The sequence below is a fragment of the Lutra lutra genome, chromosome 18 (genome assembly GCF_902655055.1).
Source record: "Lutra lutra chromosome 18, mLutLut1.2, whole genome shotgun sequence".
Classification (NCBI taxonomy): Eukaryota; Metazoa; Chordata; class Mammalia; order Carnivora; family Mustelidae; genus Lutra; species Lutra lutra.
In genome coordinates, this window is record NC_062295.1 from 7071051 (window position 1) to 7090030 (window position 18980).

Consider the following 18980-nt stretch of genomic DNA (forward strand, 5'->3'; position numbering starts at 1 on the left):
AAGAGTATTATTAGCAGGTTTTGTTTAAAGAAAAACAAAAAAAAAAAAAAAACAAAAAAAAAAACCAACCAACCATTTAATTTGGGCTGGTTTTACAAGTACAGAGAAATTAGTAAGATCGTCCAAAGAGGTCCCCTGTGCCCCAGGATCCCCCACGGCTAATATCTTGCATTGCCAGGATGCTCTTGTCAAAAACTAAGAGGCTGACCTTGTACATTACTATTACCCGAACTCCAGACTTCTCTTCGGATTTTACCAGCTTTTCCCTTGACACCTCTTTCTGGATCCAGGACCCAGCCTGACTTCCCCCAGCCCACTTAGACGTCATGCAGTTTCCTCTGGTCTGTGACAGTTTCTGCCTCCCCTTATTCTTGACCTCCATAACCTCGAGGAGTTAGGTTTTGAGGTTTGGTTTGGTTTTGTTTTAGGCAATTATAAGAAAAGCATATTAATGCTGACCCATTATTATATTAAAAATGAACCAAGACCTGACTGATGGTGCAGGTATGGCGGGCTCCAAGCAAGAGGGGAGTCCTCCCTAGCTAGTACTGTGGAGCACCTGCTGGGTGCTGAGGGTGGTGCCCGGTGCTGGGGACAAGAGAGTGTGGCCCCATGGGGCCCCAGCCTGGTGGCACACGTGGCTCTGCTTTCGCAGATCGTTTTCAAGGACAGCAGAGCCTTCCCAAGTTCACAACCGGGAAGGAGCCGTGGGTCAGGACTCCTACAACTGGGCCCCATTTCACGGGCGAGCCTGACCAGTGGGCAGGACTGTGAGGCTCCATGTCGCGTGCGGAAAGGGTGGGGGTACTGCTGTCCTCCCGCTTTGCCTATTTCTTGCTCAGAAGGAAGCACAGTTATGGACAAGCACAGATATGGAGGCGCGATGAAAAACCAGGAACGGATATGACTCAATCGGGGTGACCAGCTCTGCATGCTCTTGGCCAGAGCTGAATCTTTTTTGGGCACACTTGTGCGCGATGGAGAGAACCACACCGTGAGATTTTTTTTTTTCTTTTCTTTTGGCGTATCGCTTTGACATATCTAGTACGACAGAAGAGGGATAGATGATTGATAGATGAGTAGATAGATAGACAGGAGTTTTTAAATACTAAACCACGGTGTTAGCAAAAACACAGGAATATGTGTACTCCTACACCGCTGATGGGCAAGTAGCAATAAGGAAATCATTGTAAAATGGTAGCTAACCTTTAATCCATTTAGTCCCCTGTGAGAGGAAAGAGGGACTCAGAGAAATTGTTCACTTTCCCAGAGTCTCAGCGTGAGCAAGTGGCTGAACCAGGCTTTGAGCTGAGAGCCGGGCTGGCCCCCAAACTTGCAACCTTAACCACTCTATTAGTTATTGCCTTGTGACAAATAGCCCCAAACTTAGCAGGTTCAAGTAATGTACACTTAGTATCTCATGGTTTGCATGGGTTAGGAATCTGTAGGGGAGGTGGGCAGCCTTGCTGGATGCTCCGGCTCGAGGTCTTATACGGGGGTATAGCTGAGCAGTGAGCCGGGGCTGCGGTCTCTTGGGAAGGCTCACTGTGGGAGCTGGGGTGGGGGGAATCCGCTTCCAAGCTCACTCCCGTGGTTCTGGCTGGATTTGGGGCCACACGGACATCTCCACAGAGCAGCTCACAGCATGGCACCTGCTTCCCCGGAGTGAGGGAGAGTAGGAGGGTGCTTCAGCCCGTCACCACGCCTGCTGTGCTGAGGTGTCAGTATGGTGTCTCCATCCATCGGATCACTGTGAAGCCACTTGACACGGTGGCTCATGGCTGTGACAGTGCTCGCAATATCATTGCTTCGTGCCCCTCCCCCCACATCATTGATAATCTTATCCTGGCAAATGGTGTGCAGAGACTGGGAGACTAGACAGCAAAGCCGTTACCTCTGGGTGGTGAAGTTGTTGATATTTTCCTCTAGGAGTGTGTTATCAAAAAAAATAAGCAAATAAATAAAGGGCATGCTGCCTTCCTGAGAAAATGACAAAGGGCTAGAACTTTGCTACTCAGAGGCAACATAGTGCACAACAACCCTCTGCCCGTACCATGCCTGTGATGCATTTGGCAAAAGACCCGAACAGCCTGGAGAGTCCCCTGTCCCCTTAGAGAACCAGAACGCCCAGGACAGTGACGGAGAAAGTTCATCGTCAGCCCCTGCAGTGTCCAGTTCGGCAGATGCAAACGCAGACGGCAGCTGTGCCTCTGGCGCGGAGCCAAATGACGGCCAGGGCGTTAGACACAGAGAGACCCTGGGGGTGGATCGGCCCCTGGGTCCCCCTCATCCACAGGAGTCCCCGTTCGAGCAGCCACATCCCCTGGTCTCCGAGTCCGCAGCAGTGTTCCTGCTCCTGACGCCCTGCTCAGGTTAAAGAAGAGCCCAGGTCCCCTGAACAAGACGAGAATTCGAGAATGTGAGTCCTGTGTCCCGAGGCTGCGGCCTGCAGTGCGTCCGAGGAATGACCGTGGGCTGACAGAGAGAGCAGCGCCAGTGGTCGGGCTTAGCCGGCCATCACCCCACATCCTCCTCCTCAGGGCTGACAGAAGCTTCCCGGGAGCCTGGCCGGGAACCGAGGTTTTCCACAGAGCAAGAAAACACCAGGAACAGAGGAGAGATGCCCCCCTCTTCACAATCCACTGCCCCCTGCCCCCAAGCATGGATGAAAAAGGTCAAGAACCACCTAAAGGCAATGGCAAGTTTTCCAAGATTGTCGCTTGCATCAGAAACCCCCGTTGGAGGAGGAGCACACGGGCAGAGTCCGCTCCCACATCAGCTGGAACGAGTGGAAAGAAAGGAGGAAGAAGGCTCTGTGGGCCGCCATGTTCCTGAGAATAGGGATGCTGGACAGGATGTATTTACTGCTCACCCTGCAAGGGAAGTAAAAACAGGAAAGTCAGCCAGAGTGGGGGAGAGTTTCAGCCTCGAGGTGGGACGGCAGCAGAACTGGCCCAGAGCAAGAGTGTCGGAGATGAGAAGTCCTAGGTCCTCGGTCTCAGGCAGTGGCCACCGACTTCTGACTCCGGGCAAGAGAAACCAGACGGTCGTTCTGGAAAGGGTACTTGAGGCTCCGCGGAGCAAGCTCCCGAGAGACGCGTCGCTGTGGTTGTGATGAAGTCAGCTCTGCAAATGCGATTGGCACTTGTTGTCAGGACGGTGTCCCTGTGACTGTGGCGCGCTCCGACAGTGAGCTCTTCGGGGAAAGGATCAAAGAACTCCTTACAGATTTCCTCAGGGCCCGGAGATGAGCATGAGTCACAGAAGGTCCTCTGAGGGTCCCCTGGCCACCGTGAAGAATGCCGTTCAGACACTCGGGAACTTTCCTGTGCAGCAGAGAACACTGTGTGAGCTTCTGTCTGGTGAGGCGGAGGTGCGTGGGGTCTGTGAGGGCCGTCCCTCCTGCCCCCCGATACTGAAACCTCTGGGAAGAACATTGCCCTTTACACTGGTTCCAGTGGCCACACCATTGGCGGCTACACCAATGGCATTAAGACGCGAGGGCTTGGGGAGCAGCCACAGCTAGAAGAGCCATAGCAGATGGCGCGTCTTCGATTCAGGGCCAGCAAATGGCACTGTGGTCACCTTCACCATCAAGAACAACGAACAACTCGAGGTCTTTGAACGCCGTGGCCCTCGGGCTGGCAGCTGTCTTGCCACAGCTAAGGAAGATGTCCCCAGACCAGCTCCTTGTTGGGTCTCATGCCTGGACCATGAGATGCACAGAATCAGCTCCGGCTCGGAGGCCTCTGGAGGGGCCCAGCAAACCGTTCTTTGCGCAAAGGTGGTACGTGAGACCTTGTGTGCAGTGGTTCCTGCCCGACTCAGCCCATACCCACAGCATTCATACTGGTGACCGCGTGTGGATCTGTGAAAGTCACAATCACACAGTGACTGGGAATATCTAGGGGAAAATGATGGTGGCCGTGGACCTGGAGAAATTGGTCTGTGTTTGTAGGTTACAGTCCCACAACTGATCGCAAGTTTACGGAGGACACAAAGACATGATTATGTGTATGATCACCCGTAAAATGTATTTTATACCAGACGATGTGATGCCAACATTCAGGCCACGAGGCTAAATCTGACGCAGATTACCCTTGTCGGTGGCACACTCGCTTCCTGGTATGTGGCATTTGTAGATCATTCAAAACAATGATGCTCTCTGACCACACGGACCCAAACTTTCAAACCCTGAGGTGTCGCTGGAAGAAGTGTGATGCTCTTTTCATGGCTCAGAAAGGACTCAAACAGGACACACAGGACAACGGGCTAAGGATAACAGCAAAACTGATTCCTAAAGATTTTTGCCTCCCATCTTGGAAGGTCACTAGTTGAACTAATTTCACATCGGCCCCGCACAGAGGCCACAGTCTTCCCTTCTCCAGAGAGCCAGCGAGGAAGTGGTGTCCAGCCAGGTGCACCCCAAGTGCAAATCTGGGGACCTCTATGGGATGTAGGTTACACTTGAAGTTCTTAATGGAGGTTGGTCAGATTTAAACAGATTTTAGGGAATGATACTTCTCTGGGACAGCATATAGTAATTTATACTACGAGTATTCTCCTGATATTTGTTAAGGATATAGATCTTAATTGGTTAAAAATAATAATAAGTAGGGTGGACAGTTGGGGAGAGGGAAGATAAGATTTTTTTAAAAGTAAAGCAGAGCAAACAACTCCAACTGAACTTGACCTTGACCTTGGCCAGGCTCACATCCAGAGCCCTTGCTGTTTAGGAAACTGACATTCGTTTATTACTCTCACTATAAAGATCAAGAGAACAGTAAAAACATTTGATGGCTGTTTTTATAGTTTGGAGTTAAACATTGACTCTGGATTGGCGAGGCCCTGAGGGTAGCAGGCATCGTCCCCAGACCCAGAGGGCTGGGCTGGACCCCTCCCTGCTACCATGCAGGGTCTCAGATCTTGGGGCACATGCCTGCCTCCTAGCTCTGATGCTTCATTAATGAATGAAAATGCTGGATGGGTTGAAATTAATTCAAACTTTGTGTGCTTCTTTGTGCCTCTAGAAATTTGTCTTTGAAGGAAGTGGGTTGTTTTGCTGCAAATGTTTCATTTCAGGGCCAGGCACTAGATGAGATGAAAGATAGTGTCTGGGAAAGGAGAGGTCTGAGGGACAAATTTTCAGCTTAGCCGCTTACCAGCTGTGTGAACTTGGGCAACCGAATTGACCTTTCTGAGCTTCTGTGTCTTCTTCTGTAACACGGGAATAGTCATAACATCTACTTCCCAGGGGGTTGTGAGGCTTAAGTGAAACAATCCATGGAAAATACTCAAGGTGCTGCTGGGTATGGTCCCCATAAATTCCCAGTGAAGGGACATCTCTGCTCGTGTGACTTGTTGTAAGAGATCCCAGGGAAGGAAATCTGATTGTTTTCTCCTGTGGTCTATATATTACCATTATATATCATCATTAAGAGAATATTTGGGGTGCCTGGCTGGCTCAGTCTGTAGAGTGTGTGACTCTTCGTCTCAGGGTCATGAGTTCAAACCCCATGTTAGGCGTGGAGCCTACTTTAAAAAGAAGTACGTAAAAGAATATTTGTTATATTGGTATTTGGTTATTTTCCTCTACAAAAAGTCAAAAATGAGATCTAGTAGGAAAAGCAAGAGTATTAGACCTGGGTTCCAATCCTGACTCTGCAACGGACTAGCTGTGTGGCCTTGGGAAAGTTGCTTAACCTCTCTGCTCCTCCTCTGTAACCTGAGAACCATCTCTCGAGGGTTGTGGAGAAATCAAAACCATAGATGGGAGTTCCCGTGGGTAGGGCCTCAGGCCTGCTTAGCACATGGTGGGGGCTGAATCGTGCTAGCTGCCCCATCTTCCTGTGTTCGATAGCTGTTGCCAGCAAACTTACCAGGCTGTGGTAGCCCAGAGGCCCTGGCCCTCTTCTGTCCATACCCACAAAGACTTGGCACATGGTAGGAACAGATGCAGATCTCGATACAGACTTGTCTGCCAGCCACCTGGGCCTCAGCCTCCCTGTCTCGTGCCCCTGATCCCTGGGGGATGGGTTCTCGCCCTCTCTCCACTCCCCTCCGCGTGTCAGCTCACAGCCCTTGGCATCCTCATACCCATAGCTCCACACGTCCGCACTCACTCCTGTCATTCCCCTCGAGACCCTTTAAGCTGCACTCCCACTGGGGCTGCTTCCAGCGCCAACATTTCCACTTTCCAGATCCCAGAAGATCTGGCTTCTGTGGTACAGTGTCAAGGCACTTTCTGGAAAAAGGAAGAGCGGGCCTGTGTGTCCTCATTGGAGGACAGCTTGCAATTTTGAATTTTTCACTTCCCCTCCTTACTGGAAACAGAGCAGGATCCTCAGCGGTTAATAATTGTTTTTTTTTAATCCAAACATGTGTCCTTGTTTTATGCAGGTCTAGCTGGAATCGGTCTGGACCAGTAACCCTGAGTTCGGCCAAGGAGGAAATAAACATTTTAATATAAAAAAGAGGTCATCAATATGTTCCATGACCTTTAACTCAAGCTAATGGAACAAACTCTGTAGGGAATTCCCTTTTCATTTTCAGATCAAACAGAAGACAATAAAAGCCGGCTGGCTCATGCCTTGAAATAAGAATAACACTGAATTTTAACTGGACTTCATGTTCAAAGGGCTACATTTTGTTACATAATTAATTCAAAAACCTCTTTGATATCCAGAGCAATTATGGAAAATTAAGAATGAATTTAAGTGTTTTCTAGTGTGGCTTTGCAGTGTGTGTATGTGTGTGTGTGTGTGTGTGTGTGTGTGTGTATGCAGGCGTATGTGTGTGAGACAGAGAGAGGGACAGAGCCTAGCACATTCTTTGCTTCTCTGAGTTTTGGTTTTCTCTCCTATAAAATAAAAACAATACCGTACCCCTCAAGCTTGCACAAGGAGACGTGAAATCATGTATATGACTTACACAAAGTGTCCAGTAATTCCCTAGTCTGATACAACTCAAGTAAGAGGAACTAACATTTCCCAGACACCACGTTTGTGCCAGGAAGATCAAAGATGAGCAGGGACATTAAAGGGATTTCTGGGCCACACTTACCTTGCGTTCACCACAACTTTCTTTCAGTCAGGGACCAAGATCTGGGGTTGAGGCTGCATTTATCTCAGCCACATGCTGAGCCTTGTGGGTCTAGCCTGGGAACTCCCCTCTATACATTGATTATTATGCAAAAATGTGAAATGGATCTCAATCAAATGACTTGCGCCCCAAAGTTTGTTTATTTGATTTTTAAGCAAAAAACATGTGTTAAGTGGGGACCACCTGAAAATTAAAAGAGTTGGTTTTGTTTTTTTTTAAGATTGTATTTATTTGAGAGAGAGAGAGTGGGAAGAAGGGGCAGAGGGAGAAGCAGACTCCCCGCTGAGCAGGGAGCCTGACATGGGATTTGATCCCAGGACCCCAGGATCATGACTCGAGCTGAAGGCAGATGCTTAACCAACTGAGCCACCCAGACGCCCCGGGGACCACCTGAATTTAGACGTTTGATTGTTCCCTCCTCTGATTTCTGAGTGTCTCAAGCAGGGGCACAACCCCAGGGGTGGTGCTCCTGGCATCTGGTGGGTGGGACCAGGGACTCCGCTAACTACCCTCCAGTGCTCCAGACGGCCCCACAACAGAATTATCTGGCCTAAACAGTGCTGAGGGCTGAGCAACTCTGGTCTATATAGACATTTGGATATAAGTTTGGCTATAAATTAAATTTTGGCAAAATTCGGATAATTTTTATAATCTGACCTTTCACACAGTAATACCATGCCCATTTTTCCATGTCCATAAAAATTCAAAATTTCCAGGGGTGCCTGGGTGGCTCCGTTGTTTAAGTGCCCAACTCTTGATTTCAACTCAGGTCATAATCTCAGGGTCATAAGATCGAGCTCCACATCAGGCTCTGTGCTGGGCGTGGAGCCTGTGTAAGATTCTCTCCCTCTCTCTCTGCCCCAACCCACTTGTGCCCTCTCTCTCAAAAAACAAAAAATAAAAATTTCCATGAAATGGTGGACTGTGTCATACTGTGTTTAGCTGCTCTCCGTTGTTGGAAAGTTAGGTTGCTTTCTTGTAGAAAGATAGTATTATTACAAATATTTGTATATTTAATTAATTAATTAATTAATTGATATTAATACAAATATTTGTAACCTGCATTTTTGTATATTGTCCCATTATTTTCTTAGGATGAATCCTGAAATGAGATTGCTTAGTAGAAAGGAATAGGAAGGCATCATTAGCTGATACTCGCACCAGCAGAACAGGAGCACACCTGTTTGCCTACGACCTCACTAGCACTGGGCTTTCCCATCTGTTGGAATCTGCAGTGTTTTTGTGGTGCCCAGGTCTGGCCAGACTCCGTATTCAGGGGTGGCCTGGCTAGGATGGGGTGGAGGTCCTGGCCCTGTGTCTGTTGGGGACATTGGGCACCTGTTAGGGCAGAATTCTCATTATACCTTGTTACCAGGGATTCTCATCATCTTTGTCTACTGCAGGCTCCAGACACATCAGTCAGGCCGCGGCCAAAGTTGACGTCGAATTTGATTATGATGGGCCCCTGATGAAGACTGAAGTCCCCGGGCCTCGCTCTCGGGTGAGTTGCGCACACTTGAGTGGTGTTCTTAAGAACGGAACGAAAGGCGTCCATGAGGCAAGAACACAGTGACGCTTGGGGACCTGCATCCTTAGCTGCTTTCAGAGAGTTTACCGCTAGAGATCCGGGTCATTAAACTAGCCCATCCTGCCATGACAAGTGAAAGTGGCCTTCTCAGAGGAGATGTATCCGTTGTCTGTTGTCACAGGAATGCTGTGTAACGATCACAGGGACCCAGTAGCATACAGATGGCTTATGCATCAGGGGTTAACTGGGAGTTAGCTAGGCAGCTCTGTTGAGCCCATCTACATGCCTGGGGGATGACTGGCCACTGGTTGATCTAGGCTGAGCTTGTCTTAGTCACTGCAGTGACTTGGCTCTGCTCCGTGTGTCTCTCTCATCCTCCGGCAAGCTGGGCTGGGCTTGTCCTCATGGCAATGGCAGAGGAGAGCACGTAATGGGTCTCTTTAAGATCTAGGCCCCACGTTGGTCTACCATCACTCCTACCTCATTCTCTTGGCCAGAGGAAGTCAGATGGCTTGCTTTGAGTCCAGAGTGAAGGTCTGGGGCAGAACACCCAGCCAAGGTGGAAGAACATGGCAATGCTAGATGGCACAGAGCAGGGACAGCAAAGGCCCTTGATCTTGACCTTGAAGGATAAAAAGGAAGAGTTCACCAAAGGAGTGTGTTATTCTGTTGTAGACAAGGGGAATGGAATGTGGAGAGGCATGTAGGGTGACAGGACATGGCATAGGAGACACGCTGGGTGGCTCCGAATCCCTGGGCTGGATGTTACTGTGTGAGACGGAAGAGGCACAAGATGAGTCTGATGAGGGAGGGTCACGCCTCTGCTCAAAGATGCCACACAACCTGCATATTACACAGTTCAGGGGGGAGGGGTGGATTTTCATTTCACAGTGGCAAAGTACCTGGGATGATTTTTTTATATCCTTGTAATTAATATTAGTTTCTATTGTTATGTGGAAATATATAATTTCATGACACTAGTTGCTGAAGTTGATTCTTTTTTTTTTTTAAAGATTTTATTTATTTATTTGACAGAGATCGCAAGTAGGCAGAGAGGCAGGCAGAGAGAGAGGAGGAAGCAGGCTCCCCGCTGAGCAGAGAGCCCGATGCGGGGCTCGATCCCAGGACCCTGGGATCATGCCCTGAGCCGGAGGCAGAGGCTTTAACCCACTGAGCCACCCAGGCGCCCCGCTGAAGTTGATTCTACGTTGGATTATTTTTAGAGATTTAATCTGTGTAGTAGTAAAGCAACTAGTTCCCAATTCACAATTTATAATTCCCAGTTTCTGTATAGACTTGGACAGGTGGTTTTTGGAGTGCTCACGTTATAATGACACATGGTTCTTTGATGTGCAAGTTTATGTTTTCAGTTGATTTTATTTTTTCGAACAGGGCGTTAAAGCCACTTTTTCCCTAGTGGAAAGGGAACCAGGGTGCCTGTGTGGCTCAGTCCCTTAAGCGTTCGACTCGAGCTCAGCTCAGGACTTGATCTCAAGGTCACTGGCTGTGGACCCTACTTTAAAAAAAAAAAAGGAACCTATGCTTTTACGAGCACTATTACATAAACACCTTTCGCTTAAACATTTTTGTTGAATATTTTATTTGACTTTATTGTTATCCTTCTAAGTTTCTAAATCTCTGTTGCGCTGGTAATATAACTGGCAGGAATAGTTTCTGCAACCATTGGTAAGAAGCAATTTTTAAATAATTATAATATTGCTAACTAATCAACTATGAAGTTATTGGCATAAGGGTGGGGGGAAGCCCCAGGACTTGGGAAGACATGAAAGACTTGAAGCTTCTTCCGCAAGAGTGTGTCCTTGCCGTAACGCTTTTGCTTTTCTTGACTGCAGGAGTTAATGAAGCAGCTGAATATAATTCAGGTAAGTGAGCATGAGCTAACATTCCCTCCACTCCTTCCCCGTTACCACTTCACTGAGGGACGCAAACACTGGGTGGGGCCAGCTCTTTAAAAAAAAAAAAAAAAAAAAAGCAAATGTCTTAGTTCTAAACCTTCCCCCCTCCCCAAATTTCCCTTATGATTTCTTTTTTTTTGACTTATTTGTTATTTATGTGTTATTTAGTTTCCACATTTTGGGGAACTCCCTACATTTCTTTCTGTTACTGATTTCCAGTTTCATTCTTCTGGGGATGGGAAACATACTTTGCGTGATTTCAGTCCTTTTAAATTTTTCTGAGGTTTTTGTATGGTCTATCCTGGGAAACGTTCCGCATGCACTTAAGGAGAATTTGTGCTCTACCACTGTGAGGTGGAGCGTTTTGTAAGTGTTTGTGGGATCTGTCGGTATAAGCGTTTGTGGAATCTGTTGCTTTGGAGCATCGTTCAAGTCTTACTTCCTTGTTCGTCTTCTACCCAGTGGTTCTATCCACTACTGAAAGCCACTATTAGGGGCGCCTGGTGGCTCAGTGGCTTAAAGCCTCTGCCTTCGGCTCGGGTCATGATCTCAGGGTCCTGGGATCGAGTCCCGCATCGGGCTCTCTGCTCAGCGGGGAGCCTGCCTCCTCCTCTCTCTCGCTCTGCCTGTCTCTCTGCCTGTCTCTCTGCCTGCTTGTGATCTCTCTGTCAAATAAATAAATAAAATCTTGAAAAAAAAAAAAAGAAAGAAAGCCACTATTAGAGCTGCAGCTCTTCTCTTGTAACTATAAGTTATGCCCATTTTTGCTTTATGTACTTTGGGGCTCTGATATCAGGTGCTTACATGTTTATAATTGTATCTTTTTAGTGGACTTCACCTCTAGAAACATTTTTGTTTGTTTTACAGTGGACTTTGCCCAATTAATATAAAGCATTTCAGTGTTCTTAGGATTGCTGTTAAGAATCATGTATCTTGGGCGCCTGGGTGGCTCAGTGGGTTAAGCCGCTGCCTTCGGCTCAGGTCATGATCTCAGGGTCCTGGGATCGAGTCCCACATCGGGCTCTCTGCTCAGCAAGAAGCCTGCTTCCCTCTCTCTCTCTCTCTGCCTGCCTCTCCGTCTACTTGTGATCTCTCTCTGTCAAATAAATAAATAAAATCTTTAAAAAAAAAAAAAAAGAATCATGTATCTTTTTCCATCCTTTTTCCTACAACCTATTTGTATTCTTGAACTGAAAGTATGTCTCATGGAGACAGCATCTTTTTATCCAGTCTGATAGTTTCTAATTTTTTGTTTGGGTTGTTTAATGCACAGTTAATCTTATTATTGATATTCTTATATCTTCTATTTTACTCCTTGTTCTCTATATGTCTCATACACACACACACACATACACACACACATATATATATATGTATATATATATATTTTTTTTTTTTTTGCTTTAAGTGGGTATCTTTTAGTGGGCCACTTTCATTTCTTTCATAATTAATACACATTTTTTAGTTTTCCTCATGGTTGCTCTAAGGCTTACCATCGTCTTAACATCAGAATCTTCTTCAGATTTATTTCTGAACCTTTTGTTGTTGTGATATATAAAATACATACAGAAAAATTCATAAAATACAAATTTCAGCTTAGGAAACTGCTATAAAGCAAGCCATACATGTAAGCACCCACAGATACCCTCTGTGTGACCAAAGAATGGGCAGGACATGGTTTACTTCTCTTTCTTTCCCCCGAAAGATGGAGAATCTAGGAGATTGTAGTGACCCTGAATCAGTCTCTGCTTTCCCCAAGAATGCAGAGGCTGTGCACTTTTTCTGCAATTATGAGGAGAGCCGAGGCAATTACCTGGTCGATGTGGATGGCAACCGGATGCTGGACCTGTACTCCCAGATTTCCTCTGTCCCCATAGGTAAGAGCTGGGAAATCTGCCCTCATATGTGGGACCTTCTCTCTCGTTAGTCATGGTGATCCAGACTTTAATGCTCCTTCCAGTACCCACATCCCTGTGTGCTGCCAGACACTTCCCTTAAGGGCAGAGAAAAGCAGCAAGTAATTAGTAGGGGTTCTGTTATAGGAACTTTACGTATATTTTCTTCTCTCATTGACTCTTACTTGAAACCCCACAGGGTGAGTAGGTATGAACACCCCCATTTTGTAGATAGATAAAGCTCAGAGAGGTGACGTGGCTTGCAGAGGAAGCATGGCCAAAACGTGGGCTCAGGTCTGTGGGACCCAACCTTTAATGTCAGCTGCCTTAGGTTAGGTCTCGTAGAAGAGCCTGAGGCAGGGGTTCTGTGCAAGTTGCTTTTCACGGACACACTCTCGGGAGACAGAGGAGACAGGGAAAGGCTAAGAAGGATGAGGTCTTAGCCAGAGACTAGCCATAGCCTGATCCCACAGGGGGCTCTGGGGTATGGCTTGCACCCCAGAGTTGGTCTCAGACAGCATCAAAGAGGCTGGCCTTTTTGGACACCAGGCCAGGCCAGTCAGTCATTGCCTCTCAGTTGCCATCAAGAAGGACATGGCTCACCTGTTGGGCAAAGGACCAGGGAAGTTTTCTAGAGAAAGAGATGACTGGAGCTGTTACTGGCCCCCCCACAGGCAGCTGGGAGAGGGGTGGCCTGCCCAGTCAAGGTGAGCAGTGGGGTCACCAGTAGCGTGTGCCTCACCACACTTACCTCCGGGACATACAGAGTGTGACTCACTGCTGGAGGAGGTCGCGGAGGACAGTGGGATGGGTAGGGCTGACTCAGACATGCAGGTCACGGCTGCACTCAGTGGTCTGTGGGCTGAGCATCTCGTCTAGTGAAGCCCGTCCCTTTGTGCACTATGCCAGTCCCTATTTATTTCCCATTAAGGTGCAATTAGACAGTAAGGTGACTCATTCCTTTCGGGAAGCCCATCATTCAGACACACTGGCTTCTGAAGACATTTTGGGTCCTTTGATTTACACAACGCCATCCACATTCCCAGCGGGAGTGAAAGGGCCAGGTCTGGAGTGTTCTTAGGGTCAAATTCTACCTCTACCATGTAACCGCCAGAGGCCACAGGCCCTTCTCTTCCCAGCTAACTCCCTGTCCTCCCGCCCCCAGCCCCCACCCCGGGCCTCCCTCAGTTCTCATCCCCAGCCAGCCAAAAAACATGTGGGGGCATGGGGGATCAGGCCAGCAGAAGTTGAGAGAGCACAGGGAGCTCTGACAGGTCTTCTCTAGGCGCCTTTTCTCCCCTCTCTGTAGTCTTTGAGTTGACTTTTTCTAACTGGTAACTGCTGAGAATTTGCCACAGGCCTGGCACATTACACACCTTACTCACTATCCCATTAGACCTCCACCACAGTCCTGTAACTGCTGGTCTTACAACGTCACCTCCAGCTTACCCATGGGGGCCGGGTTTCAAGACGTCACAGAGTTTGTCCCGCATGTCAAGGGATCCCAAGGATTTGAAGCAAAGGCCCTCTGCCTCCTAAGCTTACTGGTGTGACGGCAGCCTCACAGACGGCTGCCCGGTCCTGCCCTGGCCTGCAGGGCAGAGTCCCACAGCGTTAAAAGCCCAGGCGTGGATTTCTCTGATCAGCGGGACCAGCTTTGCTCTCGTCTCTCCCTCTGAAGTGGATGAGACCAGGCACATCTGTGGTTTAATAAGATTTCCCTGAACTGGCTTATCTGCTGAGGCAGCAAAGTCATAAACACCCAGGCAGCACGATAAAGAACCAGAGCCGAAAGACCTCTGGCTAAAATGCAGTTGGAAAAACCCACAGAGTGCTCCTTCCTTGAGTAACGAGCGCCCTGCAGCCTTGGGCCCAACACACCTGCCAGTAGGGTGAGAGGGCGGGGAGGCTGCTCACAGCTCTGTCCCCTTGGACCCCCAGATCACCACCCCCAACACACACACACCAGCCCACCCTCCTCCAAGCAGGCGGTGAAACCACAAGGTTCTTCCCGTCCATTGACTCTTTGATGATGCAGAGGAGGACGTCTCCCCAGGGTGGCACCAGGGTCTCACCAGCCCTCTGAACTTGCTAGCCTCCCGCAGAGCCAAGCGGGCTCCAGGCCCTGAGCCTTAGGTGGACCTCTCACCACAATGGTGCAAGTCTCCCTTGCAAGTGAGTGCATTTAAGGGCTCCTGGCTGGCTCAGCCTGTGGAGCATGGGAACCTCGATCTCAGGGTTGTAGGTTCAAGCCCCACGTTGGGTGTAGAGATTACTTTAAAAAAATAAAATCTTAAAAAATAAAAAAAAAGTGCATTTAAACTAAAAATGAATTGTCTTAACAAAAATAGACAAGGGATGCGTGGTAAAAATTCCGATAGTCGGAGACCAGGAATTTCCTTCCAGGGTCTGTTTCCTGCGTCAAGATCCACCGGCTGGTCTCTCTCTCCTGCAGCAGTGCTGGGCTCCCGCCTTTGTCGCTGGATCTCCACGTCATTCATTTGTTCAGCTACTCTCTATTGAGGGCAGTACTTGGCCACTGCCTCGGAGGGGCTTCCTATCTGGGCTTCTGACCTCTGTGGCCCCCACAGACTTGGCCTTCCCGGGGGAGTCATTGCCAGGATCGGGGATGATGAACAGAAACCAGAAGTACAGGCCTTGAACCCGGGACACTCTGGCTCGGGGTTCTGTGTGGCGTCCTCCCTCCTCTGTGATAAAAGACCCCCTTGCCTGAGCATCTGCTGTGCATGGGGGGCTTTCTGTTCGTTATGGCCCCTGATGGGTGTCGGTTTGCTTTCAAGCCGGGAGACACAGTTAAATGTGCGTGCATTGCTCATTGTACGCGTGTGTAGGGTGAATTCATAGAAGACCAGTTGCTGAGTCCAAGGGTATCCTAGGCCCTATCCTGCAACCTCAGGCTCAGCTTGGACAGTCGATGCAGTGAAACTCTGGGGCACGGCCTGCATGAAGGAGTGGGGGGCGTGGGTCACGAGGTGCAGGCCGCACCATTCGCTTGCTCAGTCCCTGAGCAAACGTGTGTTGTGACTGAACCCCAGTGGCCCCAGGGAGGGAGGTGAGCACTGCGTCTGCAGTTTGTCACACTGGCCTGGGGAACCACTCCCAGCCCTGGTGCTGAATTGGGCCTTCACCTTGCATTCATTGTCCCATCTGTGTGATTAGCCCAGTAGGGCTCAGACCCGAGCCTCAGGATCAGCTAGAGAATTTGGAAAGATCTCTGGCAGCAACCCAAGTGATCCTGGGCCCCAGGAATGGATCTTGTCTGCCAGGGACAACAAGGCCCTTTGTGAAGGGAGTGGCAGGTTGGAAAGGAGGTGGGGGTGGCTGTGAGGGGGTGGGGGACCCTGGGCACCGTGCAGGCCTCCAACCAGGACTCCAACTGTGCCCTCTCTCCCCAGGCTACAGCCACCCTGCTCTCCTGAAGCTGATCCAACAACCTCAAAACGCGGTGAGTCCCCTGTGACGCAGTGTTCGTGGTGATCCTGAGTGTCACTGGGCAGCCTTCCTTTGGAAACAGCCCATGCATTCATTCATCCTTCATTCATTCATTCATTCATTCCACAAATATTTATTGAGTATATACTGTACGCTAGGCACCTGAAATGCCTTGCTGAGCGAAACCACAGAGCCCCGCTCCCACATAAGCGTTGGATTGCATCCATATTAAGCGCCACAGAACGAGGCAAGCAGTACTGTGTCGGCATGAAACAATGATGCTGGCAATAGTGGTCGACATTTCTCGAGTGTGAAATGTATGCCAAACACTGCGTTCAGCACTTCACAGCTGCAGTGTTGACAAGTCTATGAGGCAGGGCCCGCTGTCATCCCCATCCTACGGATGAGGACACTGAGGCACAGAGAGGGTAAGTATTTGTCCAAGGTTGCACAGCTGGAGGAGATGCTGGGGAAAAAAATCCACAGGGCCTGGGCTTTTCGGGGATTGAGGGGGCTGTGGGTCAGGGAAGCCTTCCAGGGAAGTGACTGAAAGAGAAGCAGGTGCCACCAGGGCCCCCGCAGGGAGAAGGGGGTGGGAGGGAGAGCAGCTATGAGGACGAGGAGTGAAAGAGGACAGGTGGCCAGAGCCCAGCCGCAGGGACCTGACAGCATGTAGACTTAGGGACTGCGCAGGCCGGATGTCAGTCTCAGCACCGGTGCTGGCTGGAGAGGCACTTCTCTGCCGGGAGGCTGTCCTGGGCACCGTAGGACGTTCGGAGACACTGCCGGCCTCCCCCGCTCCATGCCAGGAGCGTCCCTGTCTTCAGTTGTGAGAACCAAACGTGCCCACAGACACTGCCATGTGGGCCCCGGCGGGTAGAGGCACCCCAGATTATCTTCTTAATTGTTCCCGCCGTGGTCCAGTGAGAATGCCACCACGTTGCCTATTGCTGCTGTGGCCAGTTACCACCAGCTTCAAGGCTGACAACAACACCTGTGTATCGTGGCACAGATTTCGTGGGCCTGGAATCTGGCAGGCTCCGCTAGGGCCTCACGAAGCAGACATCAGCTCTTAGCTGGGGGCTGGGGGGCAGGATCTGCTTTTGCTCCTTCGGGTTGTTGGTACCTCATTCTTGTGACTTTCGTGCAGTCCTTCTGTCCTCAACCCAGCCATGGCCGGGCCAGTTCTCTCTCTGCTTACCTTCTGTTTCTGCTCTTAACAAAGGGCATGTGGTTGCATTTAGCCCGCCTGGAAAATCCAGAGCGATCTCCCTATCTAAGCAGATCCAGAACCTTAATCACGTCGGCAAAGTCCCTTTTGCCGCAGGATGCCTTCCCGCTGCGGGCTGGGAGGACGGTGTGGCATCGTCTTGGAGGCCAAGGTAGCACCGACGATACCCGGGCCGTAGGCTTCCCTGTACCGTGCAGACATCTGTGCTTTCGTCGTGCCCGGGGGAGGAGGTTTCCCACCCCCGCTGAGAACGTGTGACATGCCCCTTTCCCCCGCCGGACGCTGTCCCCTCCGTCTAACGGCGCAGGTGCGCTTCTGCACTCTGTACGGCCACGTACGTGGGGTCCTGCAGTGTGTGTCTTTATCGTGCCTGACTTGTTTCCGTCCAAGTCCGGCTGCGGGTCCGTCCTTGTGTGTGGCCACAGGTCGGCCGTGTCCAGGGTTTTATCGCCGTCCCCAGTGTGCGGCCGCTGCGATGAACAGGCCGTCCTACGGCTGCTGGGCCGCCGGATCGTTCCCCCTGAGGAAGCCGGGAACATTGGAGCACGTTTGCCTGGCGGCCGGCCACCGCTGGCGTGGCCCTGCTGCCGGCCCGTCCCTCCCAACAGCGGCGTGGGAGTTCCGGTTGCTCCACGTCCTCACCCACACCCAGTGTCCCTGCAGGGCTTTCGTTCTGCTCAGTGACACGGGGAGTGTGACTTCCAAAGAGAGATCTAAGCCAGGCCAGGAGGAGGGGCGGGCAGGCGCGTTGGGAACCGACTCCCGGGGCTTGAGGGCTTGTCTCTTTTAACCCAGAGTTGAAGGTAACAGGAAGGAAGTGCATGTCCCCCCTTAGAGATGGCTCTGCCCCGCAGGCAGGGGCTCCGGGACACGTCCACCCCTGCTTGTGGCCAAGCTCCGGGGCCCCGGGAGGTGCCTGGCCAGCCCGTTTGGGAGGCTCCCTGGGGATGTTTACAGGCAAAGCCTGGCTTTGTTTCGAAACGTTGTGCAGATCCCAGATGCCTCGGCAGTTGGTGCTGAAGAAAATGTGTCAACAAACATGTCACACACATTTGCGGTGTCAGCTGCCTCCGGAGGCAGAATCATCCCTGAAAACACGTGATTTCGGGGGATGCCCTGCCCCCACCCATCTCTGCCGGGAACCGGGAGACTTGGCTTCATCCTCCCTTCCTTCCGCCACTTCTTGCGTCTCAACCCTCACCCTGCCAGGACCAACCCCGGCATGGCAGGTCCCCAGCAGCCCCTCGCCACCAGCCCCCCCACCCCAGCAGGCCCACGCTCACCTCCTCCAAGCTGTGCCCTGCACTGAACTCTTACCCACACCCCCCGCCTCTGGGCTGCACCCCAGTTCCCTTACTTCAGATGCAAGCCCTTGGTGGTCTGACTCCTGCGTCTTTAGCCTTATTTCTTGACTTTTGTTCAATCATCGGTTACGGATTGAATCCCTCCTGCATGCTGGGTGCCGTTCTGGGTGCTGGTGAGGTCTCGGTCTGCGTCCGTCTGGACCTCAGTCTGTGCTGACATTGCCCTGCCGAAGTCTGGGTTCAGCCAAGTGAAAGGAGCCCCCGGCACAGTCTTAGAGAAGTGGCAACTGCCATCGGCTCAGCCTGGGTGGGGAAGCAGGGGGGACACCTGGGGCACCAGGGTGGGGGGCCACTGGCTGACATGCTGGGTCTTCAAGTTCTTGGCTGCAGATGCACTCAGCTGGTGACTATGCTCCTTTGCCCGTCAAGGGCAGGTTCCTACCAGGTTGTTGAAGTCCTACGAAAGGGCCAATCCACCCCTTTGTACCCTAACCACATCACCCTCAAATTCCAGTATCATTACTTCATGTGGCAGCAGAAAACAAAGCCGTG

The 18980-nt window shown here is 50.5% G+C and overlaps 1 protein-coding gene across 1 annotated transcript in view; it reads left to right on the forward strand.

Annotated features, from left to right (window-relative positions):
• Positions 1–18980, forward strand: part of ABAT (4-aminobutyrate aminotransferase) — an 82919-nt gene that overhangs the window by 46441 nt on the left and 17498 nt on the right. The window contains exons 3-6 of the mRNA XM_047712646.1: positions 8505–8602; positions 10483–10512; positions 12305–12422; positions 15857–15906. Of these exons, the coding sequence (XP_047568602.1) occupies positions 8505–8602; positions 10483–10512; positions 12305–12422; positions 15857–15906 (296 nt within the window). The remainder of the gene's footprint in view (positions 1–8504; positions 8603–10482; positions 10513–12304; positions 12423–15856; positions 15907–18980) is intronic.